Source organism: Podarcis erhardii, assembly GCF_964252035.2.
Source record: "Podarcis erhardii genome assembly, chromosome: 10".
NCBI lineage: Eukaryota > Metazoa > Chordata > Lepidosauria > Squamata > Lacertidae > Podarcis > Podarcis erhardii.
In genome coordinates this window covers 2,086,478-2,111,354 of record NC_138500.1, presented here as the reverse complement: position 1 = coordinate 2,111,354, position 24,877 = coordinate 2,086,478, and the positions used below count along the sequence as shown (strand labels likewise).

Sequence of the window (24,877 nt, the reverse complement as noted above, 5' to 3'; positions counted from 1 at the left end):
TGTGAATTAGAAAGGATCGCCTTAATTGCAAACTGAATTGTCCCTAAGGGCTTCATTTGAACACGGCTGTTTGCAACCCCCTTGGGCTCCACCCCATACCCTTGATGCCAGTGTTTTCTGCCAGAAAAAAGGAAGCCCAGGGCAAAAGGGGAGATTATTTTTTCCCCCTGGACTCCTTGATCTTCATTCCTTGTGATGCAAATGCATGTTCTCCAGGGGCTCCTCAAACAATAAAAGCCATATTACCTTCCAGACTGGGGCCCACAGGACACAGGCAGGAGACTGGGTAAGTTTTAAGGTATGTGGGGATGCATGAAGGACGGTGGGTTGGGCCAGCAGGAAATGGAGACCTTTCTTTGGGCAGAAAATGAGTGACAGCCAGGTGTGTCTCTCGTTCTGACAGGAGGAAAGGTAGAGATCCTACAACCCACCCATCCTCTTCATTCCCCTCACCTTCTCTGACCTACTACCTCCTGCCTGGCTCTCCTCACCAGCTCACCTGGAAGGAGCACCAGCATCCGAAACTGTCTCCACACCTGTCCCAGAGCAGCAGCTGTCATAGCCGTCATCCAAGTTCATTCGGCAGGAAGTTGCCAGGTGAGGAGCAGAGAAATGAAGGGACCCACAAAATAACCTCCAAACTTAGGAAATTCTTTATTTGCCATGAGGGTAGACTGGGGAGGAATCACTCGTCTGTCTGCACCAGTTCATTTAAAACCAGGCAAACTCCTTATCTGCTGCTGTGTAATACAGTGCATGATGTTTAAAACAACTTGAAAAATGAAGAAATAAGCTAAGATGCCTAATGTTCAGCTGACATTCAGGAGAGCCAACCTGTGACATCTTTTTTCCCCACAGTGTTAAGCACCTTCCTTGGGTCAGTTTCAGGTTTCTCTCCATTTCTCATTTTTCCAATCTAAAATTCAGATCTATACATTTCCACATCAGTTTGGGAATCTTTTTTCTTTCTTTTTTAATGTCCTCTTGAGAGTCCATCAGCATTTTAGTGCAATGTTCTCCTAATATTCACATTTGATAGCGATTTTGCCCAAGATACACATCTCTAACATAATGCCTGTTGGTTTGCTATCTGAACTAAGGTATGTATTTGCATGCATACTCAGACCCAGTACATACATTTCTTGACTGGAGAACTGGGTTGCAAAATTCAGAGAGGAGTGAATTTTGCAGTGTGTCTGTTTCTTGGTAGGTTTGCCTTTCAATGCAACCTGAGATTCACACAGCGCCCATCCCTAGTCCAGAGTGGTTTTATGCATCGGCCTTATTCATCGGCTGCAGATTTACAACAGACACCCCCACTCCCCCACCACGAAAAAGTACTGCCGGAGTAAGTGAGACCTTGGCAACAGCAGCTACTGAAGAGCCTGGCCCACTGACAGCACTGCAGGGCTGTTGTGTTGCACTTGGACAAGGGAAGGGGGTGTGAGAGGGTTCTCTTGGTCATCTTCCAATCATGGTCAGTGGTTCCCAAAGGCGGCACTAAGAGGCAAGTGGGCAGCAGAGATGTGTTGTGTTGTGTTGTTGTGTTGTGTTGTGTTGTGTTGTGTTGTGTTGTGTTGTGTTGTGTTGTGTTGTGTTGTGTTGCGTTGCGTTGTGTTGCGTTGTGACCAATAGGTCCTTTTAATGTTTCGATGTTTAGCATAAATGAGACCAATACTGCACTCTAAGCACAAGTAAATCTCAGACAACGAATATTGGATTTTCTACAGCATTGTTTTATTGATTAACAAACATAACAAGACAGGGAACATGCACTCAACCACACACACAACCACACACACATCTATACTCACCACTCTTCAACTGGATTGATCAGATCCCGTAAGAGTCGCGGTGGCAGAAGACAGCGCTGTCATATGTCCGGCACGCACCTGAGGCTGGAGAGCTTTGATAGTTATACACCTTGTTTATTCATCTGATACATGGTAACTCCTGATGCTTACACAACTCCTTGTTGTTGGCATCTCACATCCTTACTCTTGACGACATCTCATCCTTGTCCTTGGTATCGTCTCACAACTCTGAACTTATCTGAATGTTTTGTAAAGGTGTACAGCCCAGGACCAAGCCTCCTTATGGTGTTCCGTTCCAGCACACTCTGTTTTTGCCCAAACATCAAGATGTTTTCCACATTTCATTAGCACTTATACAACACAGTTCGTGATCAGTTCACTGACAGTTCAAAGACATCGCTTCCATTTTGTGGTGTTTTCAGCCATATTTTTGGCCAGTGCAAACCATACCATTCACTACAGGTGCAAAGGACTATTAGACTATGGGAAGCTGGTATCACTGGTTCAAGTTTGTCAATTAAATTTAATAAACTAAATAGTTTTAAGTGGATTTTGAATAAACATGCAAGTAGTTGTCACTGTTTCAAATCTTATTGCATTATTATCTTCTCTAGCAAATCATGCAAAGTCCCATTCTGAATATTGCTTTCGATAGGGTAGGATAAACTAGGAACGAGTTTATGGAACCAAGGGGGTACTAGCCCCAAAATACTTTGGGAACCACTGATCTAGGTTCAGGCCATGTGGTGTTTCTGTGCCCAGTGTGTACATTCAGAAGATCGATTACAGTTGTGGAGTCATTCTTGTATACCAAGTGATTTTGTTCTATATGGAGGTGCTTCTGGAGTGAATCTTTTGAAACTCCCAATTTCTACTACTACTACAAAAAAAAAAAAAAAAAAAAAGCGGAACAAGCTCTTGCTAAGTACCGGTACTTTAATTCTGAGAATCATAGCCTATCGGACTGCTCAATGATTGCTACAGAAATGCTAACAGATCCGAAAATGGTAACAGAAAGGGAGAATCTTTGTATGTAAACACAGGACACCTGAGCCCTGCATTGCATCAGCCAGGAGGTTCAAGCAGCAAAAAGGACTTGGTGCCCACCCAATGCTGTACAGAGGGAGGTCATCATTGCCCAGAGGACTTATGGCAAAAATGGTAAACCAATGGCTTGAGGGAACTGTTTGTTTTTAAAAAAATAATATTTATTCAAGTTTTAAAGGTTACAAAAGGAAAAAAGAAAAAACACCAAATTAAGCCAAAAAAACCCAAAACAATACATCACAATGAGTAAAAACAAAAAAACACAGAAAAGTACAAACAATTAAAAAACAAATCAAACCTTCCCATAGCTTATCTTTCATTTGCTTGTTTCCTTGACCTCCTCACACCTCCCTTTTTTTGTATTCTAGTTCAGTTAGATATTTCAGCAAGTCCTTTCCATCTTTGTTTTTATCCTAATAATTTATCTTAATATACTGTAATTTTACATTCTCTTCTTTCACCAATTAACAATCCATTTTTACTTAATCCTTTATAACATTTCTGCTAAAACCACATAACTTCATTCCAGCATCCTTCTAACATTCCTTAATTTTACAATGTTTCTGTAAGTAAACTTTAAATTTCTTCCAATCTTCTTTCACCGACTCTTCTCCCTGGTCTCGGATTCTGCCAGTCATTTCTGTCAGTTCCATGTAGTCCATCACCTTCATCTGCCATTCTTCCCGGGTGGGTAGATCTTGTGTCTTCCAGTACTTTGCAATAAGTATTCTTGCTGCTGTTGTGGCATACATAAATAAAGTTCTATCCTTCTTTGGCACCAATTGGCCGACCATGCCCAGGAGAAAGGCCTCTGGTTTCTTCAGGAAGGTATATTTAAATACCTTTTTCATTTCATTATAGATCATCTCCCAGAAGGTCTTAATCCTTGGGCATGTCCACCAAAGGTGAAAGAATGTACCTTCAGTCTCTTTACATTTCCAACATTTACTGTCAGGCAAATGATATATTTTTGCAAGCTTGAATGGTGTCATGTACCACCTGTAGATCATTTTCATTAAATTCTCTCTTAAGGCATTACATGCCGTAAATTTCATACCTGTGGTCCATAACTGTTCCCAGTCAGCCATCATAATGTTATGTCCAACATCTTGTGCCCATTTAATCATAGCAGATTTCACTGTTTCATCCTGAGTGTTCCATTGAGGGAACTGTTATCCCCCGCCCCCTGCCCAAGGACCAGACCTCCTCCAAGGTTACCCTGACCACCAATTGCTCTTACTGCCAAGGTGAGTTGTTAGGATCAAAAATGCAGGGTGGGAGTGAAGAGAAGTGTTGCCCAACCATTTTGGGAGCTGCCCTTTCTGACTGGGAAGCCCAGAACCTAAGAGCTGGGCTGGGGCTCTTGGTCTTGGCTGCTCCACAAAGAAGGAAAGATTCCACCTGCATGTATTTATGAATCCTGGTTTTGCCCCCATTCATCTCACTTCCTTCTTGGTTCTCATCTCAGAGCTGACCCTGATGGAGAGAAGCAGCAATCAGACGCTGGTGGTGACCGAATTCATCTTCCTGGGTTTCTCTGGGGTCCACAAAGGTCAGGTCTTCTTCTTCCTCCTCTTTCTGACCATCTACCTCATCACCCTGGTGGGGAACTCCATGATTTTCACTCTGATCCAGCTGGATTCACGCCTCCACAGCCCCATGTACTTTTTCCTCAGCCATTTATCCTGTTTGGACGTCTGCTACTCGTCCGTCACCGTCCCCAAGATCCTGGTAAACTTCTTGCGCCAGAGGCACACCATTTCCTACAACCAATGCATGGCCCAGATGTTCTTCCTGATGACCTTTGCGGGGTCCGAGTGTGCCCTGCTGGCCGTCATGGCCTACGACCGCTATGCCGCCATTTGTCAACCCTTGCGCTATGCTCACCTGATGAGCAGAAGAGTGTGTGTCCCTCTGGCCACGGCTACTTGGATCTGGGGACTCTTAGACTCTGCCATTCACACTGCGCTCTCCACCAACCTGGCCTTCTGTGGGGTCAACCAGATCCACCACATCTTCTGCGATGTCCCTCCTCTTCTGCAAATTGCCTGCAGTGATACCTATGTCAACGAGATGGCTCTTCACATAGCAAACGTTTTTATGGGCATGGCCCCTTTCCTCCTGGTGGTCATCTCCTATATCTTCATTTTGTCGGCCATCCTTCGGATCCGCTCTAACACCGGCAGGCACAAGGCCTTCTCCACTTGTGCAGCCCACATAGTTGTGGTCATCATCTATTTTGGGATGGCCGATGTGAACTACAACCGCCCAAGTGCAGGCTACTCCTTGGAAGTGGACACCCTGATCTCCACTCTCTATTGTATCATCATCCCCATGTTGAATCCTGTCATCTACAGCCTCCGCAACAAGGAGGTGAAGGAAGCCCTGAGGAAGGTTCGGGGGGGCTTGAAGAAGGGCTTTAGTTTCCCTCACTAACAGGGATTCCTCTTGGGCCTAGCTCCCCTGGGGAAATTCCCCTTTGCGAGTTCAAGTACGGAGGCTCACACCACAAACGATCCGACTTTACTTAGCAGTGCATCACTGGACAGAGTCTGTACCAAAATCCCAAAGGAGCAGAAAAGACTTTTCATGTATGCAACGACTGCCACACGGATGCTATTAGCCCAGAGATGGAAAGAAGTTATACTCCCTACCAGAGTAGAATGGCAAACTAAGCTGTTGGAGTACACCAAAATGGCAAAACTGACGGGAAGGCTCAAGAACCAAGAATATAAAAACTTCAATTTTGGGGAAATTTATAATTTATTTAGGAGACCACTGTAAGCAGATGAAAACATTAGCAGGATTCTAATAATACTTGCAATGCAACTAATATTATGGACAATATGGAGAGGTATAAAATAAGGGTGATGAAATAATATGCAGTTGAAAATGTTGACAATAGGACCTATGGAGGGAGTGGTGGAAAGTCTGGAGATTCATAGAAATCTCTAAATATGGATACGTATTTGGTATTGTTATAACTCTACACTTGCAAAATCAAATGAAAATTATTTCAAAGAGTCTGCAAGAGCATTTTCATACATTAAATAGCCAAATGTACGCCATCTTTGTTGTTTAGTCTCTACCCAACTGCTCTCTACCACCCTGGCACTTAGCCATCTCTCATCCAGCCACAGCCCATGAAATACAACTTTCTCAACCCATTGTTGTTGTTTTTTACTGTACATATCAGACCCTCACCCCAGCAAGCTTAAAAAACTACAGGATTCCTTGAGACAAACCATGCACTTTAAACATATGGTGTGTCTGTAAACTTTGATTTGATTCTTTGGCTTGGCTTTTATGATGAGGTGGTGGTTATGATGATGATCATTATTTATTCCCTGCCCATCTGACTGGGTTGCCCCAGATCTCCTTTCTGGCCCTGAGACCCCAGGGGGAGGCATGGTGAACAATGTGTGTGCGTGCGTGTGTGCTTGTGTGTTTAATGGAATCAGAAAACTTGCCTTCCTACAGGCTAATGCCACTACCAATCTTCAAGAGAGGGTGGGGTTGCGGGCTCACGACCCCGCCCACACTCCCGCGGGGCTGGCGTCAGCCTCGCGGGAATCAGGGATTTTCCTCAGTCACACCCCTGCACGCCAGCCAATCGGCTGGCGGCGGGGGCGGGCCTTCCAGAGGCCACATAAGGTCGGGGCAGCCCTCGGCTCGCCCCTTTTCTCCTTGCAGCGAGCGCGATTTCCCACCCACGCACCCTTTAGGTTTGCCATTGACCTTGCTTTGGGCTTCGGCTGGTCGCCGCTTGGGGCCAGGTAGGAATTTTTCCATTTGGCTAATTGGCTGGTTCGGGAGCCACTTGGTTTTTTCGCCTACCTCTTAGCAATTTGTCACAACTTCCTCGGTTATGGCGGTAGGCATTGGCCGGGGTATTGTCATGCAAATGTGGTCGGGGGGGAGGAGCGCCATCACCTCCCCCAATGATTGAAGGGTAGTTTGTTAAAGGACTCCGAGGGGCGACGCCTCGTCCGAAACCTACGGAGGCTAGGGCCTAAAGCGCGCCCCCGAGCGGTAACCCCTCGGGGAGAGCCTAGGGATATGCATCTCGGGTAGCTCCCCCTGTTGGTGTTTAACCCTTCCCGGTTAGACCGGATAGTCAGTTAGGGGCCAATGCCTAAAGCCAATACCTCTCTTACCTGTAATCAATAAAGTTGTGGCCATTTTCGCCCATTAACTTAAAACACTTGTGTCCTGTGTCTTTATTCATCACACTTGTGGGGGGGAGGGAATAGCCACGCAACAGGTCTTCTTGGAAGCCTGTCGCACATGAACAATGCCCTAGAATTAAAGGAGGTTTTAGGGCCACCCAAAAGCAAAATGTGCATCTGCCCACAGCCAGGTAGGGATCGTGAGACCTTCGGAAATGAGCGTGATGGAAGCTCTTCATTTTTAATAGCTGAGGGATCAATGTGGGTGAGTATTCTTAGGAACCCTGAGGACTCTTTTGAAAGCATGCAGTTAATTCTGCTTTGTGGCAAATTCTGAAGCCTGTACCTGCCGAAATGGAGAGGCGCCAACTCACAGCACCCCCGTCCCCCAACCTCGTGCCCTCCAGATGCTCTGAACTACAACTCCCATTAGTGCCAACTATCACAGCCGCATGGGGCTGATGGAACTGTAGTCCGAAATGACTGCAGAGCTCTGGAAGGCTGACATATTCTATCCACCACATGCAAGAGTCTATTTTTTATCCTTTTATGCACACTGCATATGATGTGTTATGCATGTTTTCCCCCTGGTAGAGCATTGCAAGATGAGCAACACAAAAAGATAAGAAGGGCTTCTCCTCCACCTACGTTACAAAGCGTGTGTGTCTGTGCGATCGCACACACACAATATCCAGATGCAGGTAGGTAGCCGTGTTGGTCTGATGCAGTCGAAATAAAAAATTTAAAAAATTGTCCAGTAGCACCTTAAGATACCAACTAAGTTTGTTCTGGGTATAAGCTTTCGTGTGCATAGAGACTTCTTCAGGTACCTGAAGGTTAGACTGGCAGAACTGGCACTGCTACTGGTATCGCATGATACCCATTTATATATCTTTGGAACTCCCTGCCTATTGATCTCAGGTAGGTGCCTTCACTGTATGCCTGCTAAAAACTGTTTAGACAAGCCTACCCCTTTGCTTAGAAAGTTGGTGTGAGCTTTAACCTATTTTTAGTTTATGGTTATCTCGAATGTCTGGAATTATTGCTGTCAACTGATAAGTTTAGTATCCTTTTTTGCAAACCGCTCTGAGGTTTTCTGACAATCAAGTGGCATGTACATTTTATAAAAATTTTAAAAAGACCCCACTCCTCCTGCCCCTGCCTTTCTGAACCCTAGGGAACTCTCCCCCAAATATAATATAGCCACTTACCTCCTCTTCTCAACAACCTCTCCATGACCTCTTGTATCTGAAGAAGTGTGCATCCACACAAAAGCTTATACCCAGAACAAACCTAGTTGGTCTCTGAGGTGCTACTGGACAATTTTTTAATTTTTTTAACACAATATCCGGTGATGCAGCATCTGAGGTTTTGCACACCCTCTCCAGCCCTTGAACTTCTCTGGCTCCCTCCCAGAATTTTCAAACTTCCAGCTGCGTCTTTTCATGTGAGCATCATTGCATTGCTTCGAGCAATCTAGCGGTGGGGTCTCCTTTGCTAGAGGTTTCCAAGAAGAGGTTATTTAGCCATGATTCCTCCTGCAAGGGGTTGGACTAGATGACCGCAGGGTCCCTCCCAACTCTACAGTCCTGTGATTTGGTGGAGAGCTGAATTAGGCAGCTGCGGTTCCCTCAGAAAGAGAGAACAGGAAGGATGCATCAAGCCCAGAGGCAGCCTGAGCAAATTCGGAAACTGCACTTGGAAGGAAAAGCACATATATATTTCAATGATTTGGGAGATTCTTGCAAGGCGAAAGCCACGCTCTTATCCACTCCGGGGCTGGATTGGAGCCTATTGGTGTGAAACAGAAGGATGCTGGGGTGGGGGCACAGTGGGGCTGGGGCACACGGCGTTTCCACATTACAACAGAGAACTTCAAGGCAGCAGCTCCACATAATTGGCTGGGAACAGGCCATGCCTGCCTCGGCAGGATCCACGCCACCAGCCCTCATCCACTTGCTCGATGTCCGTGATGGTGTCTCCAGGGTCGAAGGAAATCTCATCGTCCCCATCTGACAAAAAGGGGGAGGGGAAAAGAGGGTGGGTCAGTCAGCTGGGATTCCCTCCTCTCCCGAGCAGCGGTGTGAGTACCACAGCAGGGTTACAGAAGTGTCAAAGCAATGATTCTTCAACATCAACTTCGTTGGACTGGCCGTGTTGTGCGGATGCCTGATAATCGTCTTCCAAAGCAACTACTCTATACTGAACTTAAAAATGGAAAGTGTAATGCTGGTGGTCAACAAAAGAGGTATAAAGACTCTCTCAAGGCAAATCTTTAAAAATGTAGTATAAATACCAACAATTGGGAAACAGGAGCCCGTGAGTGCTGGTGACTGGGAGCAGCCGACGATACCACACAACACCGGTCTTGAAAGACCTACATTGGCTCCCAATACGTTTCTGAGCACAATTCAAAGTGTTGGTGCTGACCTTGAAAGCCCTAAATGGCCTCAAAGGCCCAGTAGACCTGAAGGAGTGTCTCCACCTCCATCATTCTGCCCGGACACTGAGGTCCAGCTCCGAGGGCCTTCTGCCAGTTCCCTCCCTGCGAGAAGCGAGGTTAGAGGGAACCAGGCAGAGGGCCTTCTCGGTGGTGGCGCCCACCCTGTGGAACACCCTCCCAGCAGATGTCAAAGAGAAGAACAACTACCAGACTTTTAGAAGACATCTGAAGGCAGCTCTGTTTAGGGAGGCGTTTAATGTTTGATGTATTGCGGTATTTTAATATTTTGTTGGAAGCCGCCCAGAGTGGCTGGGGAAGCCCAGCCAGATGGGTGCAGTATAAATAATAAATTATTATTATTATTATTATTATTATTATTATTATTATTATTATTATTATTATACAGCCTTGACCAAAGGTGTCATGAGCTTTGAAGACACTCGAACTCAGGACACAAGGGAGAAACGTGCTAAGAGGAAGGCACGCTTGGCAAATCCACAGCGTGATCAACTCCCCCCTGGAAATCAATGTCCCCACTGTGGAAGGACGTGTGGATCCAGAATTGGGCTCCACAGTCACTTACGGACTCACTGTTAAAACCGTGTTTATGGAAGACAATCTTACTCGGCTACGAGGGACCGCCAGAGAAGAAGAAGACAGAAGGGGGGGTCTTGGTTGTACCAATTGTCTCTCCGTTGTATCAGTCTGGCGCCTCCCCCCCAGTCTTTCCAAGTACAAAGCCCACCCAGAACCCATGTAGTTTTGCTCCTGGACATGCACCAAGCTTGCTCTTTTGGGGTCAAGGACCTGCAGGTGCCAACCCATAATATACGCCTGTGATGCATCACTTGGCAGCTGCAGCCATTCCTCCATCAGGAAAGTCTGGTTGCAGCAGTTTGTGCCTTGCTTACTTCAAGGCTGGATTACTGCAATGCGCTCCACATGGGACTTCCATTGCGCTTGATCCAGGATGCTGCAGCACGATTGCTGATGGGCGCGAGGCCTTGTCAGCATATAACACCTGCGCTCAGAGTTGCCGATTTGCTATCAGGACAGGTTCAAGGTGTTACTGTTAATATACAGAGCCCAGTTTACCTGTGAGATCGCCTTGCCCCACATATGACCACTTGTGTTGATTGGCAGAACTGGCACTGCTGCTGGTATCGCATGATACCCATTTATTTATCTTTGGAACTCCCTGCCTATTGATCTCAGGTAGGTGCCTTCACTGTATGCCTGCTAAAAACTGTTCAGACAAGCCGACTCCTTTGCTTAGAAAGTTGGTGTGTGTTTTAACCTGTTTTTAGTCTATGGTTATCTCGAATGTCTGGAATTATTGCTGTCAGCTGTTAAGTTTAGTATCCTTATTTGCAAACCGCTCTGAGGTTTTCTGACAATCAAGTGGTGTGCACATTTTATTGGGGGGGGGAGACCCCACTCCTCCTGCCCCTGCCTTTCTGAACCCCAGGGAACCCTTCCCCAAATATAATATAGCCACTTATCTCCTCTTCTCAACAACCTCTCCATGACAATATTAAAAGGGGCTGGACTAGATACGCCCCTGGGGTCCCCTGCAACTCTACCATTCTGTGATTCTATGGTGTCTGCTGTGGGTGATCTATCCAGAACTCCATCCCCACCACCCTCACACCCTCACACCCCAAGCCCCAAACGGATGCAAAACATTTGACTGACCTCCCTGGTAATCGTAGAGGGCTCGAGCACACAGCCCTGCCTGGCTCGCTCCTGCAAGGGAAGAAGGTGGGGTAAGTTAACTTGCAACAAGCACGGAAGGACACCCCAGGCACTTACCTGGCCAGGTGCATTCAAAGGCAGCCCTCCATTTGCCCTCCCGTCCACCTCAGCTGCACTGCTATCCTCTAGGTTAGATTATTGCAACATATATTACATGGAGGCGCAGATTGCAGCTATAACAAAGGCAGTTTCTTTACCCTTTACAACAGTGCACTTGAATGCCTTAACCCACCATCTGTAGAGACGGCTTTTGTACTTCATCACTAACTTACTAAAAAGCTGTTATTTCACAAATAAGTCTTCTGTCTCCTTCACCTTAAAAGCATCTTAAAATCTTTACAAGCAGGAGAGAGCAAGTGAAAAGTATGTATCGTTCACTCTTAGTTGAAACATGAACCTTTAAACAGAAGCACTCTGACTCCAGCTACAGAAATCAAGCTCATCTCCCTGAGATCATCTTCTGAGGGCCTCCTTCATGTGTCTCCTCCTCGAGAGGTCCAGAGATGGCAACACGAGAACGGGGCCTTCTCTTCAGTGGCTCCCCATCTGTGCAATGCTCTCCCCAGGGAGGGTTGCCTGGCGCCTTCATTGCCTATCTTTAGATGCTAGGCAAATAACGTTCCTCTTCAACCAAGCCTTTGAATGATTAATATTCTGCAGCCTTTTGAATGTGTTTGTGGGACAGGTGAGGTTATAGTTTAGTTTTGTTCTTCTTTCTATGATTTAGGCTTTATTCTGTCTTTTTTTCCTTGTTCAACCACCCTGAGATCTTTGGATGAAGGGCAGCAACCAAATATCCATGGGAAGAGCCATAGCTCAGCTGCAGAACACCTGCTCTGCTGGCAGAAGTCCCACCCCCAGTGCTTTCCCCTGGGGGTATGCAGGGGTACGCATACTCCTTAACATTTGGTGAATCTATATTTGGTCTTATTGAGGGGCAGTATTTCATTATGGTAGGAAAAGGACAGGACCGCTAAACATTTTTTTTAGTGGGGGAAGCACTGCCCACCCCCATCGTTCAGCACTGAGGTCCAGCGCCGAGGGCCTTCTGGCGGTTCCCTCCCTCCGAGAAGTGAGGTTACAGGGAACCAGGCAGAGGGCCTTCTCGGTGGTGGCGCCCACCCTGTGGAACGCCCTCCCACCAGATATTAGGGAGATAAAGAACTGCATAACTTTTAGAAGACACCTGAAGGCAGCCCTGTTTAGGGAAGTTTTTAATGTCTGATTTTTTTTGTATTTTTGATATTTTGTTGGGAGCTGCCCAGAGTGGCTGGGGAAACCCACCCAGATGGCAGGGTACAAATAATTTATTACAGTGGTACCTCCGGTTGCAGACAGGATCCGTTCCAAAGCTCCAGTCAGATCCTGAGGTTTTCGCAACCGAAAGTGCCTGTTCTGCGCATGCGCATGGCATGGTAGAAACCCAGAAAAATACTTCTGGGAATGTCATGTGCGTATCCTGAAGGATACGTAAACAGAGGTGTGTGTGTAAGTAGAGGGAAAGGTAAAGGGACCCCTGACCATTAGGTCCAGTCGTGGCCGACTCTGGGGTTGCGGCGCTCATCTCTCTTTACTGGCCGAGGGAGCCGGCGTACAGCTTCCGGGTCATGTGGCCAGCAGGACTAAGCCGCTTCTGGCGAACCAGAGCAGCACATGGAAACGCCGTTTACCTTCCCGCCAGAGCGGTACCTATTTATCTACTTGCACTTTTGTGCTTTCAAACTGCTAGGTTGGCAGGAGCAGAGACCGAGCAACGGGAGCTCACCCCGTCGCAGGGATTCGAACCATCGACCTTCTGACTGGCAAGCCCTAGGCTCTGTGATTTAACCCACAGTGCCACCCACGTCCCTTGTAAGTAGAGGTACCACTGCATCATCATTATTATTATTATTATTATTATTATTATTATTATTATTATTGCTAGTAGTAGTAGTATCCCCAATGGCGGCACCCCCAGTAGGGCTATGAATGCCTTCCTTTCTCTCACCTGCCAAGGGCGCTCCTCCACGGTTGCTGGGAACCTGATCTGGGATCTCCTCGTAGTCCTCCTGGTCGGCGTCCAGAGCATTGTCGTAGATGGTTTCGTCCCCATCAAGGCCACCTGGCATCTCCTCGTAGTCTCCTCCATCGGCGTAATCCTCATCCAAGCTGGGAGGCTCCTGGTGGTCCAAGGGCCCCCCCACTTCCTCATAGTCACCGCCGTAGTCCTGGCTTTCCGTGTCTGCAGGTGGCAGTGGTGGCGGCACGTAAGATGGCTTGGGTGGCTCTGCAAGGCCCTCGCCCCAGAGCAGGCTCCGTGGAGGAAGAGCTGGAGGCGGTTCCTCTTCCTCTTCCTCCGCTGGCGCTGCCTGGGCATGGGGAATATGGAGAGCAAAATGAGAGCCCTGCCAGTTCAAACTGATTCACCTAAGTTTACAGTCATACCCTGGGTTGAAGCAGCTTCGGGATAAGTATTTTCAGGTTGCGCGCTGCGGCAACCCGAAAGTAACGGAGCACGTTACCTCTGGGTTTCACCACTTGCGCAGGCACAGATGCTCTGCATGCAGAAGTCCCACACCCAGTGCTTTTCCCTGGGGGTATGCAGGGGTATGCATACCCTAAACATTTTGTCAGTCTAAGTTTGGTCTTATTGAGGGGCAGTAGTTCATTATGAGTAAGAAAATGACAGGACCGCTAAACATTTTTTTAGGAAAAAAGCACTGCCCACCCCTATAGTTCAGCCCGGACACGGAGGTCCAGCTCCAAGGGCCTTCTGGCAGTTCCCTCCCTCCAAGAAGTGAGGTTACAGGGAACCAGGCAGAGGGCCTTCTCGGTGGTGGCGCCTGCCCTGTGGAACAGCCTCCCATCAGATGTCAAAGAGAACAACAACTACCAGACTTTTAGAAGACATCTGAAGGCAGCCCTGTTTAAGTTTTTAATGTCTGGGGTTTTTTGTATTTTAAATATTTTGTTGGGAGCTGTTCAAAATGGCATCACGTGCATGCGCAGAAGCGGCAACGCGTGGACGCGGGTTGCATTCGCTTCTGGATGTGAATGGGGCTCTGGAACGGATCCTGTTCACATCCAGAGGTACCACTGTATTTTTTATGATTTTTATTGGTTTTACATATAATCACATTACGTAACATCATACCCTCTTATTTTATCTCTTTGGATCAACTGAGCCTAATGGCTTCCCTCCCTCCCATCTGATGGTTTACAAAATTAAACTTTGCATCTTTACATTTCATCTCGTTTGCATGTTGCAGTGCGCCATGTGTGTTTATATGTAAATAAAGTAGATTAGCCAAAATGCTGAGTTGCTGAGGTCTGTCATGCAAGGTGCGCAAACTCTGCGGATCCCTAAGTGTGCCGGTGTCGGTTGGCATTAGTCGCTGTGATGTTCGGGCAGAAGAAAGCTTTTGAAGCTCCCGAACAATTGACCAGGAGGGAGAGAACATGCCAATTGGGCAGGTGTCTCTGCTAGGGTCCTACTCGAGTGTAGGACGAGCGTCTGACATGGAGGTCAGTCCACAAGCTGAGAGGAACTGTCCAGCCCCCTTGGCCACTCTACACCTCTTGGGTGGCACCTCTCCATTGGTGTTCCCCAAAGCATCGCCATCTTGGGCACGAGTGAGCCCTTACCTGGTGCTCAGGGGCTGGCGGTGGCACAGGGGGCAAGCCCATGTCCTCTCTGCCCACTTTCATGGGCCCTGGCGAGAGTCTGGGGGCTGGAGCCTTGCTCCTTGGCTCCTCAGTTCTCTGGGTTTCCTGAAAGGATAAAAATAAATAAAAATAAAACTATAATGATGATGATGATGATACTGTTTTTTCTGCCTTTTTCCCAGAGAGTAGACTCAAGGCAGCTTATACAGATCAGGTCAGATACAAAAAGCTGGAAACATATAAAAGGCAGGAGTTTAAAATGGGATAACAGCTCCGCCCAAGGCATGATGGAGAACAGCAACAACTGGGAAAAGATAGACATAATATTTCACAAGGACAGGAAGAAACAACACGGACAGAATAATTGCCATACACAGGAAGAACAAGGATATAGTTTGAATGTCCTCGGGTCCAGTATTGAACCACTTTGATCTGATATCCCCAGCCGATGTGGACAGACTCCTCCGAGCTGGAAAGCCCACCACCTGTCCTCTTGACCTGTGCCCGTCCTGGCTGATTAGAGCGTGTCCAGACGAGGTGCGGGCCCCCCTGGGGGATATCATCAATTTGTCCCTTGGCACCGGGACATTCCCAGGGGAATTGAATGAGGCAGTGGTGCGCCCGCTCTTAAAGAAAACATCATTAGATCCTTTAGATCTATCCAATTCCGGCCTCACCTCCTGTTCCTGTTCTCGTTGTTCCTCCTGCTCCTGCAGCTGCTTCTGGGCTGCCTGGCGCTCCTGCTTCTCCCGGGCCTGGCGACGCGCTCGCTCTTCCTCTGCCCTCTTCCGGTTATCTTCCTCGGCTGACTTGGCCATGTTCTCGAACCGCTGCCTCAGGTTACCTGCTCCAGCAGAAGCTGGTGACAATGACAAGGGGCAGGGTGAAGACTTGGCTGTGGGGGCCTCCCTCCACCCACCCACTGCATAACACAGTTTGTTATAAAACTAACAGCCTGGTACCCAACGCAGCACAGGAATTCAAAGAGACACAAGAAATCAGTGCAGTTTTGAAGTCAGTGCAGCAAGTCTGCTCCTTAATCTCAAGAACCGTCATGCAAAATTGGGTTACAATATCTTGGGGGATGCAATATCTAGGGACGCGGGTGGCGCTGTGGGTGGCTTCAACTCAAGGCAACTTCCGTTGCGAAGGGCCACAGGAGAGGCAGGTGCCTAGGACTGCAACATGGGCCCATCTAGGGGTTCCAAAAGCGAAGCGTATTGTCTTTTGTATGAGGCTATACAGTTGTACCAGGGACACGGGTGGCACTGTGGGTTAAACCACAGAGCCTAGGACTTGCCGATCAGAAGGTCGGCGGTTCGAATCCCCGCAACAGGGTGAGCTCCCGTTGCTTGGTCCCTGCTCCTGCCAACCTAGCAGTACGAAAGCTTGTCAAAGTGCAAGTAGATAAATAGGTACCGCTCTGGCAGGAAGGTAAACGGCGTTTCCGTGCGCTGCTCTGGTTCGCCAGAAGTGGCTTAGTCATGCTGGCCACATGACCTGGAAGCTGTACGCCGGCTCCCTCGGCCAATAAAGCGAGATGAGTGCTGCAACCCCAGAGTCGGTCACAAGTGGACCTAATGGTCAGGGGCCCCTTTGCCTTTTTATCTTGGGGGGGGGGCATAAATGCACAGTGAACCAACCGACAACGTTCCAAAATATGCCGTCAAGTTGCATCATATGCAGAGGGTTGGTTCTGAGGGTCACGAGCATAGCCAAAATTATCTTTACCTTGGCTGGCAAGTGGGGGGGGGGTGTAAGCCCCGTGGGGAACTCCCCCCACAATGTCTCCACTGCCTCCCCTCACTCTTCCACATGTGAGCAACCTGTCGATGGGAGGAGGAGGAGGAGGCAGGCAGGCAGGCAGAGAGAAAGAGAGATGAAGGCAGAAGAAAAAGGCTGGAATGGATCTAGAACGGAGCTGCAGCCAAGCGTGTATGGCTGAATTCTCTGAAGCAAAATGCATGCATGATGCAACTTGACTTTATAGTGGATTGTGGAGTTGGGGGGACTTGGGGGGGCACCTTCTCCAGCCCCCTGGCTCAGTCTAGAGCCCTTAGTGCAGGAGGCACCTAGAGGCACCTACCCTAGGCTTGCTAAGGCTCTGGTGCAAATAGCTTCCTTTCAGCAACTAGGGGGTCTCGATTCCTAGGGCTTTTCCAACATCACTCATGGATCATTGTGGGCATCGACTCACTGACCTTGACAGGTTGGCCTAGGAAAGGACTTACCGGCCTCCACAGGCGTTGTCTTCTCATACGAGGAAGTTGGAGCTTCCATCTCGTTGAAACCAGCAGCGCTCTGCAAAGAGAGGTCCACAGAGATAGTGGAAGAAGATTGGAAAAAGTTTAAAGTTTATTTTTAGAAATAGAAATATTGTAAAATTACTGAGTGTTAGAAAAATGTTGGAATGAAATCTTATGGCTTTAGTAGAAATGTTATAAGGAGTTAAGCATAAATAAGCATTATAGTATTAATGGAAAACAGGGGTAAAATAAAAAAGATATTTATATGACAGAAAATAGAGAAAGGTGGAAAGGAATTGCTGAAACAATTAATAGAAGGGGAATACAAAAAGGGAGGTGAGAGGAGGTCGATGAAACAAGGGTATGAAAGATAGAGTACTGAAATGGCATGATGTATGTTTTTAAATTGTTTTCGTTTTGTTTTGTTTAGGTCAATGTGTTAATCTTGTGTTTTGTATTGCTTATATATTGTATTGTATTGTTTTTTCCCTTTCTTGTTTTTTTTTTTTTTTTGTCTTTTAGAATCATAGAATCATAGAATCATAGAATCATAGAGTTGGAAGAGACCACAAGGGCCATCGAGTCCAACCCCCTGCCAAGCAGGAAACACCATCAGAGCACTCCTGACATATGGTTGTCAAGCCTCCGCTTAAAGACCTCCAAAGAAGGAGACTCCACCACACTCCTTGGCAGCAAATTCCACTGTCGAACAGCTCTTACTGTCAGGAAGTTCTTCCTAATGTTTAGGTGGAATCTTCTTTCTTGTAGTTTGGAACCATTGCTCCGTGTCCGCTTCTCTGGAGCAGCAGAAAATAACCTTTCTCCCTCTTCTATGTGACATCCTTTTATATATTTGAACATGGCTATCATATCACCCCTTAACCTCCTCTTCTCCAGGCTAAACATGCCCAGCTCCCTTAGCCGTTCTTCATAAGGCATCGTTTCCAGGCCTTTGACCATTTTGGTTGCCCTCCTCTGGACATGTTCCAGTTTGTCAGTGTCCTTCTTGAACTGTGGTGCCCAGAACTGGACACAGTACTCCAGGTGAGGTCTGACCAGAGCAGAATACAGTGGCACTATTACTTCCCTTGATCTAGATGCAATACTCCTATTGATGCAGCCCAGAATTGCATTGGCTTTTTTAGCTGCCGCGTCACACTGTTGGCTCATGTCAAGTTTGTGGTCAACCAAGACTCCTAGATCCTTTTCACATGTACTGCTCTCAAGCCAGGTGTCACCCATCTTGTATTTGTGCCTCTCATTTTTTTTGCCCAAGTGCAATACTTTACATTTCTCCCTGTTAAAATTCATCTTGTTTGTTTTGGCCCAGTTCTCTAATCTGTCAAGGTCGTTTTGAAGTGTGATCCTGTCCTCTGGGGTGTTAGCCACCCCTCCCAGTTTGGTGTCATCTGCAAATTTGATCAGGATGCCCTTGAGTCCATCATCCAAGTCGTTGATAAAGATGTTGAATAAGACCGGGCCCAAGACAGAACCCTGTGGCACCCCACTAGTCACTCTTCTCCAGGATGAAGAGGAACCATTGATGAGCACCCTTTGGGTTCGGTCAGTCAGCCAGTTACAAATCCACTGAGTGGTAGCATAGTCAAGACCACATTTTACCAGCTTCTTTACAAGAATATCATGGGGCACCTTGTCAAATGCCTTGCTGAAATCAAGGTAGGCTACATCCACTGCGTTCCCTCCATCTACCAGGCTTGTAATTCTGTCAAAAAACGAGATCAGGTTAGTCTGACACGACTTATTTTTCAGAAATCCATGCTGACTATTGGTGATCACAGTATTCCTTTCTAGGTGCTCACAAACTGTTTGCTTAATGATCTGCTCCAGAATCTTCCCTGGTATTGATGTCAGACTGACTGGGCGGTAATTATTTGGGTCCTCTCTTTTCCCCTTTTTGAAAATAGGGACAACATTTGCCCTCCTCCAGTCTGCCGGGACTTCGCCTGTTCTCCAGGAATTCTCGAAGATGACTGCCAGTGGTTCTGAGATCACATCTGCCAGTTCTTTTAATACTCTTGGATGCAGTTCATCTGGCCCTGGAGACTTGAATACATCTAAACTAGCCAAGTATTCTTGTACTATCTCCTTAGTTATTCTGGGCTGTGTTTCCTCTGCTGAATCATTTGCTCCAAATTCTTCAGGTCGGGCATTGTTTTCTTTATCGGAGAAGACTGAGGCAAAGAAGGCATTGAGGAGTTCAGCCCTTTCTGTGTCCCCTGTTTGCATTTCACCATCTTCTCCTCTGAGTGACCCCACTGTTTCTTTGTTCTTCCTTTTGCTACGAACATACCCATAAAAGCCTTTTTTGTTGCTTTTAACCTCTCTAGCAAGCCTGAGTTCATTCTGTGCTTTAGCTTTTCTGACTTGGTGTCTACACGTGCTGGCTATTTGTTTGAATTCCTCTTTGGTGGTTTCCCCCCTTTTCCATTTTTTGTACACATCCTTTTTTAATCTTAACTCAGTTAAAAGTTCTTTAGATAGCCACCCTGGCTTCTTTAGGCACCTTCCATGTTTCCGTCTCATTGGTATTGCCTGAAGTTGTGCTTTTACTATCTCCCTCTTAACAAACTCCCAGCCATCATGAACTCCCTTTCCTTTTAGTATTACTGTCCATGGGATCTCACCCAGCACTTCCCTTTTTCTTTTTTGTAAGTTTTAAAAGTAATAAATATTATTTTAAAAAAAGAAGAAGTTGGAGCTTCCATCTCGTTGAAACCAGCAGCGCTCTGCAAAGAGAGGTCCACAGTACACCCAGCTGGCCAGGACAGAGATGACACAGGTTCCTCACCTCCATGTGGGAGATCTTTCTGTAAGAGGCTGCGCATCATTCCCTCCCAGAACCAGACTCTGAGAAGGTCAATCATGGGTGCTCACAGGATCTTATCAGCATGGATTATTTGCCCCATAGAGGGCATTTGGTGGAAAGTGGAGGGGCGAGCTCTGCTTACCTTGTCCACCCGGTCCTTCTGCACCCCATAGCGGCCCCCAAATCCCTTGGCATGATCTGCAATGTGGGAAGGGGGGAAAGGGAGGAAATGAATGGCCCTCCAGAAACCAAGCCACAGGAGCCTTTCAGCAAAGGCAAGCCCATCTCCGTGATGGGCTCTATACATTTGACAGCCTCTTCCAGGGGCTTAACACCCTCCCCACCCCACCCCACCCCACCCCACCCCACATCATTCTCTGAACCGGGAGGCATTCAACACCCACCTGTCTGGGACTCATGAGGTTTCAATTCCTCCCTGTGTGACCAGCTCAGGGCAGATTTGTCTTGGCGGTCTTTTTGCACACCGTACTTGCCCCCAAAGCCAACGGCGTAATCTGCAAGGGGGATGAGTGAATTTCAGAAAGATGAAAGAGCTGACCCCATATTGCTCCGTGGTCTGCACCACATCAGAAGATCTTGGCTGCTGGATCCATTGTTCTCATGGTGGCCAATCAGGGGCCCCAGTTGGGAAGCTCACAAGCAGCACCAAGGCACAACAGCATCGGTTTCCCTCACCTGGGATTCAAGGGGTGCCCAAAATAGTGGGATGGGAAGGAAATGTGCATGGGGGGGCACTTCATGCCTGTGGTTTGGAGGTTAGCAACTTCTGTTCCCCAACAACTGAGCTATGGATAGTTAACAGAGAATCATAAAATTGTTTTTAATTGCTGTATTGTTTTTAATATTTGGTTGGAAGCCGCCCAGGGTGGCTGGGGAAACCCAGCCATATGGGTGGGGTATAAATAATAATAATAATAATAATAATAAATATTATTATTATTACTATTACTATTATTACTATTATTATTCTCAAGGGTCATCTCCAACCCCCTGCAATGCAGGAATCACAGCTAAGGTGGTCTTGACCGATACCTATCCAACCTCTGTTTAAAAACCTCCAAGGTAGGATGATCCACCACCTTTTGAGGGAGGGTCCGTCCCACTGTCAAAAATCTCTTACTGTCAAAAAGTTCTTCCTAAAGTTCCACAGAATCTCATTTCTTGTCATTTGAAAGCATTGGTTTGGGAGTCCTCTGGAGCAGCAGAAAACAAGCTTGCTCCATCTTCCATGGGACAACCCTTCAGATCTTTGACTCCCATCTCTCAGCCTCCTCTTTTCCAGGCTAAATGTACCCAGCTCCCTCAACCGTTCCTCATCAGACTGGCTTTCCAGACCCTCAACCATCCTGGTCGCCCTCCTCTGGACATCTTCCAGCTTGCCAATATCCTTCTCAAACACAGGACTCCAGCCTTCCACAGCCAGGTGTCCTCCAGATGTAATTGCAACCCCAACTCCCCATAGCCTGCATGGCCAAGAGCCAGGGATGATGGAGTTTAGCAATCCCTGGACTTCACCAAGTTGGGGAAGGCTGGGCTAAACAACACAGTGAAGGCTCCACCCACATCATTCTCTGAACCAGGAGGCATTCAACACCCACCTGTCTGGGACTCGTGGGGTTTCGATTCCTCTTTGTGCGACCAGCTCAGGGCAGATTTGTCTTGGCGGTCCTTTTGCACACCATACTTGCCCCCAAAGCCAACAGCGTAATCTGCAAGGAGGTGAAACCTGGTGAATTTCAGAGAGTTGCAGACACTGTTGGATATTCTCTCTCTGTGTGTGGGTGAATCATTTGTTCCAGAAACAGAGAAGAAGTTTTAAGAAGCAGTAGAAGGCTGAGATTGTTCTGTCTATGCAAGGACGTTTTCTGTGGGAACTGTTCTTTGGACATGCACAGAGGGTAGCAACGGTTCTGTGTAACTTGTCGTAAGTTGTTGTGAGTCTCTTGCTTGCTCCTTGCAGTGAAAGAAGCAGAGAGAGACTCTTGTTGGACTCTAAGCATGCCTTGACCACAGCAGTGGTGAATGACTATATATATTTGCTACCAATATTTGCCTGTCAAGTAAACTTCTACACTTGACTGAATCTTTATGGCATCCATGAGTGTTTATTGCTGTGATGGCCTGGGACTCGGGCCCAGACTCGGAGCCAGAGGAGTCTCAGTCCGCACCGGATCCTTTGCCTCAGGCGGCATCTGAACCCAGTCTGGGGCCTGATTCTGAAGAGCCCCAGTCTGCACAGGTTCCCCTGCAACAAGCACCAGCTGGGCCGAGTCAGGGGCCTAAACCTGCCCTGGCTCCAGATGCGGGGATGACCTCGTTGCCTCCAGCTGGGCCATCACTTACAGCTGCTCCACTACCAGTTGGGTCAGGGGAGGCTGAGGCGGCCTCTGGGTCTAGTCACCCACCGACGTCTCCCGAGCTGCAGAGACTGAGGTCTGAGAGAAGGAGAGACCTGAATACTTGCAGGAGGAGTGCTCACCTTCGGGCGAAACAGGGAGGTGAGTCGCCGGGGGATCAGGACCAGCCATTACCCTGTCAGAGATAAAAGGCTGCCGGACCCCGCCCCAGGTTGCGGGAGCAACATTGCTGCAACCTGTCTGTTACCCTGTGCCTGACCTATCCTGGTTTCCTGCCTTGGCCCAGTTGGACTGACTCCTCGTGGAATCCTTGGATTCAGGACCAGACCTGGACCACGTTGCTCGGGTTAACCCCCGGGCCCAGCACAATTGCCTCCTGTGTGTACCTTCAACCTAGAAGATGCTTCCAAGGAAGGATCTGTGTTGAGATGTAACTGCTAAGTGCGGATACTGGCACACACGCACAGCGAAAGCGGTGCCGGATCCAATCCTTCTAAATCATCCATCAGATGGTGATGGGTTGATCCAACAGAAACAGCTCCAACCCACAAGAGCTGGGCCATCTCAGCGGAAGTGGCATGAGTGAGATGGAGCTGGGAAGCAGAACTCCCTCCATCAGCTCTGCTGAAACAGGCCAGCCCCATCAGGCCTCCTCTCCCCTCAGCGGCCACCGTGGGGCTCTCAGGATGCCTCAGAAGAAGAGAGATGGGAAGCAGAAAACACATTTCATCACTTTTGCTGAAGGCTCAGCTCTCCAGAGGCAATGGAGTGCACCTCTGGGAGTGAAGCCGAACTGCTGCATTAGCAGGACCAAAGTCACTTCCCTGAGGTGCAACCCTGGGCATTGTGTTGGCAAGTCCTGGGCTCCCCAGATGACAAGACCCTCCTCTCCTCCTTGTTGATGTGGTCAAAAGAAAAACAGAGTGATATGTTCGTCACCAGGAGTTGCTGGAAGGAGGCATGCAAGGCGCAGTCCAACCGTCTTATAGGAACAGCTGTTTAGAAACTGGTGACTGGGCACCAGTACAATTAGGGAAAATGTATAAAACTGGCTCAAATGTGTGTTGGAGATGTAAGGAAAAAGAAGGGACTTTTTACCATATGTGTAGCAAATTGTAGCAAAATTGTAGCAAAATTTTGCTGATTGTAGCAAAATTAAAATGTTTTGGGAAATGATATATAATGAGTTAAAGAAAATGTTTCATTTAACATTTGTGAAAAAGCCTGAAGCTTTTTTATTAGGGATTGTGGGAAAAGACCTGCCAAAGAAACTAAAAAACATTTTTATGTATGCGATAATGGCGGCAAGAGTCTTAATAGCACAAGGATGGAAGAATGAGGAAATCCCGACGAAAGAACTTTGGCAAGAAAAACTGATGGACTATGCGGAATTGGCAAAATTGACACACAACCTATGTGACAAGGATAACTGTGACTTCAAAGATGAAAGGGAACCTTTTACGAAATATTTGAAGAAGCAACAAAATGAACTGAACCATCAGGTTTTGAATAAACATTCACAAACTTTGTATTATATAACATAGATAGATAATTTGAGGATCTTTGCAATTTTATAACATGCAGATAGAAAGATGTGTTGAGAAACCAGAGAAGGGAGCTGAGGAAAGTCGGGGGGGGTCTGTTTAGGGGGGAGGGGGAGGGGAAAATGGAGGGGGGAAACAATGTGGAGGATGTATTTTTTTAAAATTACTGTGTTGAAATTTGTAATAAAAATTTAAAATGAAAAAAAGGAAACTGGTGACTGGGTTTTTGTTTTCCTCTTCCCTCCGTGACCATTTCCCCTCATGTGTTGTGTTTTTTTAGACTGTGAGCCTGCAGGTAGGGACTGTCTTGTTCTGACTGTATGTAAGACGTTCTGGAAGTCTTTATGGCTAAAGTGTGGCGCACCAAATGCTTAAAATAGAGAATGCTCTCTGCGTTTCATGGTGGGCTGAACTCCAGTAGGAGACAACATTCTTTTGCACTGCCTTCTGGCGCATAGCTCTGTGTGCATCTATCGTCATGCTCCAGCCTGCCCTACAGCCATGGACAAATGTGGTCCCCTGTGTTTCTCCACATGCTCAAAATGCACCTTCCCTCTCCAGAGGCCTTGGAGCACATGGAGAGAGAGGCAGAGGGATGGCTGCTGGGGGGGGGGGGGAGGAATCTGTTTGGCTGTTCGCATCTCCTGAACCAAGAAGCAAACAAACCAAAACACAAACGCCTTTTGAAAATCACACTTCTCCAAATTTTATAATGCAGCTCTCCAATGTTTTCTGGGGGGAAAAAATGAAGGGGGGAAGGGGGAATAAAACGAAGCAGCAGGAATCTCTCCCATCTTACCTTTCTGGGAGGTGTGCATCTCGACTTCGCCCTTGTACTCAAAACCGAGAGCCGACTGTGGGAACCAAAGGTGAGGAAAGCTGTTGTTGTTGTTGTTGTTGTTATAGCTACATATAAAGACCCACAGAGAACAACACAAGGAAATGAAGAGGAAAGCTCTCTGCCCCCAAGAGCTTGCAATCAACATGCTATGAGTGGGGCAGGCCAGTG

General features: G+C 47.4%; 2 protein-coding genes and 2 long non-coding RNA genes across 4 annotated transcripts in view; 2 read left to right on the top strand and 2 right to left on the bottom strand.

The window, feature by feature from the left end:
• Nucleotides 1–3,320: 3,320 nt before the first annotated feature.
• The window catches only part of LOC309352075, a 73,297-nt gene continuing 51,740 nt past the window's right edge, over nt 3,321–24,877 (top strand). Inside the window, exon 1 of the long non-coding RNA XR_014161088.1 lies at nt 3,321–3,552. This is a non-coding gene — a long non-coding RNA (uncharacterized lncRNA). The remainder of the gene's footprint in view (nt 3,553–24,877) is intronic.
• Nucleotides 4,081–5,556, top strand: LOC309351139 (olfactory receptor 5T7-like). Its single transcript, XM_081878517.1, has one exon. It carries the CDS (start codon nt 4,275–4,277, stop codon nt 5,295–5,297), a length of 1,023 nt encoding a protein of 340 aa, XP_081734643.1. The 5' UTR covers nt 4,081–4,274; the 3' UTR covers nt 5,298–5,556.
• Nucleotides 5,606–7,556, bottom strand: LOC309351075. Its single transcript, XR_014160684.1, has 2 exons — nt 7,119–7,556; nt 5,606–6,342 (listed from the first exon to the last, which is right to left on the bottom strand). It is a non-coding gene; the product is annotated as an uncharacterized lncRNA (long non-coding RNA).
• The window catches only part of GOLGB1 (golgin B1), a 71,458-nt gene continuing 55,173 nt past the window's right edge, over nt 8,593–24,877 (bottom strand). Inside the window, exons 27-36 of the mRNA XM_081879563.1 lie at nt 24,668–24,722; nt 21,566–21,676; nt 20,351–20,461; nt 20,089–20,144; nt 17,105–17,174; nt 15,551–15,732; nt 14,853–14,978; nt 13,216–13,576; nt 11,169–11,219; nt 8,593–9,042 (exon numbers count right to left, since the gene is read on the bottom strand). Coding sequence (XP_081735689.1) covers nt 8,906–9,042; nt 11,169–11,219; nt 13,216–13,576; nt 14,853–14,978; nt 15,551–15,732; nt 17,105–17,174; nt 20,089–20,144; nt 20,351–20,461; nt 21,566–21,676; nt 24,668–24,722 — 1,260 coding nt within the window. The 3' untranslated portion in view covers nt 8,593–8,905. The remainder of the gene's footprint in view (nt 9,043–11,168; nt 11,220–13,215; nt 13,577–14,852; nt 14,979–15,550; nt 15,733–17,104; nt 17,175–20,088; nt 20,145–20,350; nt 20,462–21,565; nt 21,677–24,667; nt 24,723–24,877) is intronic.

What these genes read in the sequence shown, in the direction of transcription:
- LOC309351139 (XM_081878517.1), top strand. Translation starts at nt 4,275, where the DNA reads ATGAATCCTGGTTTTGCCCCCATTCATCTCACTTCCTTCTTGGTTCTC.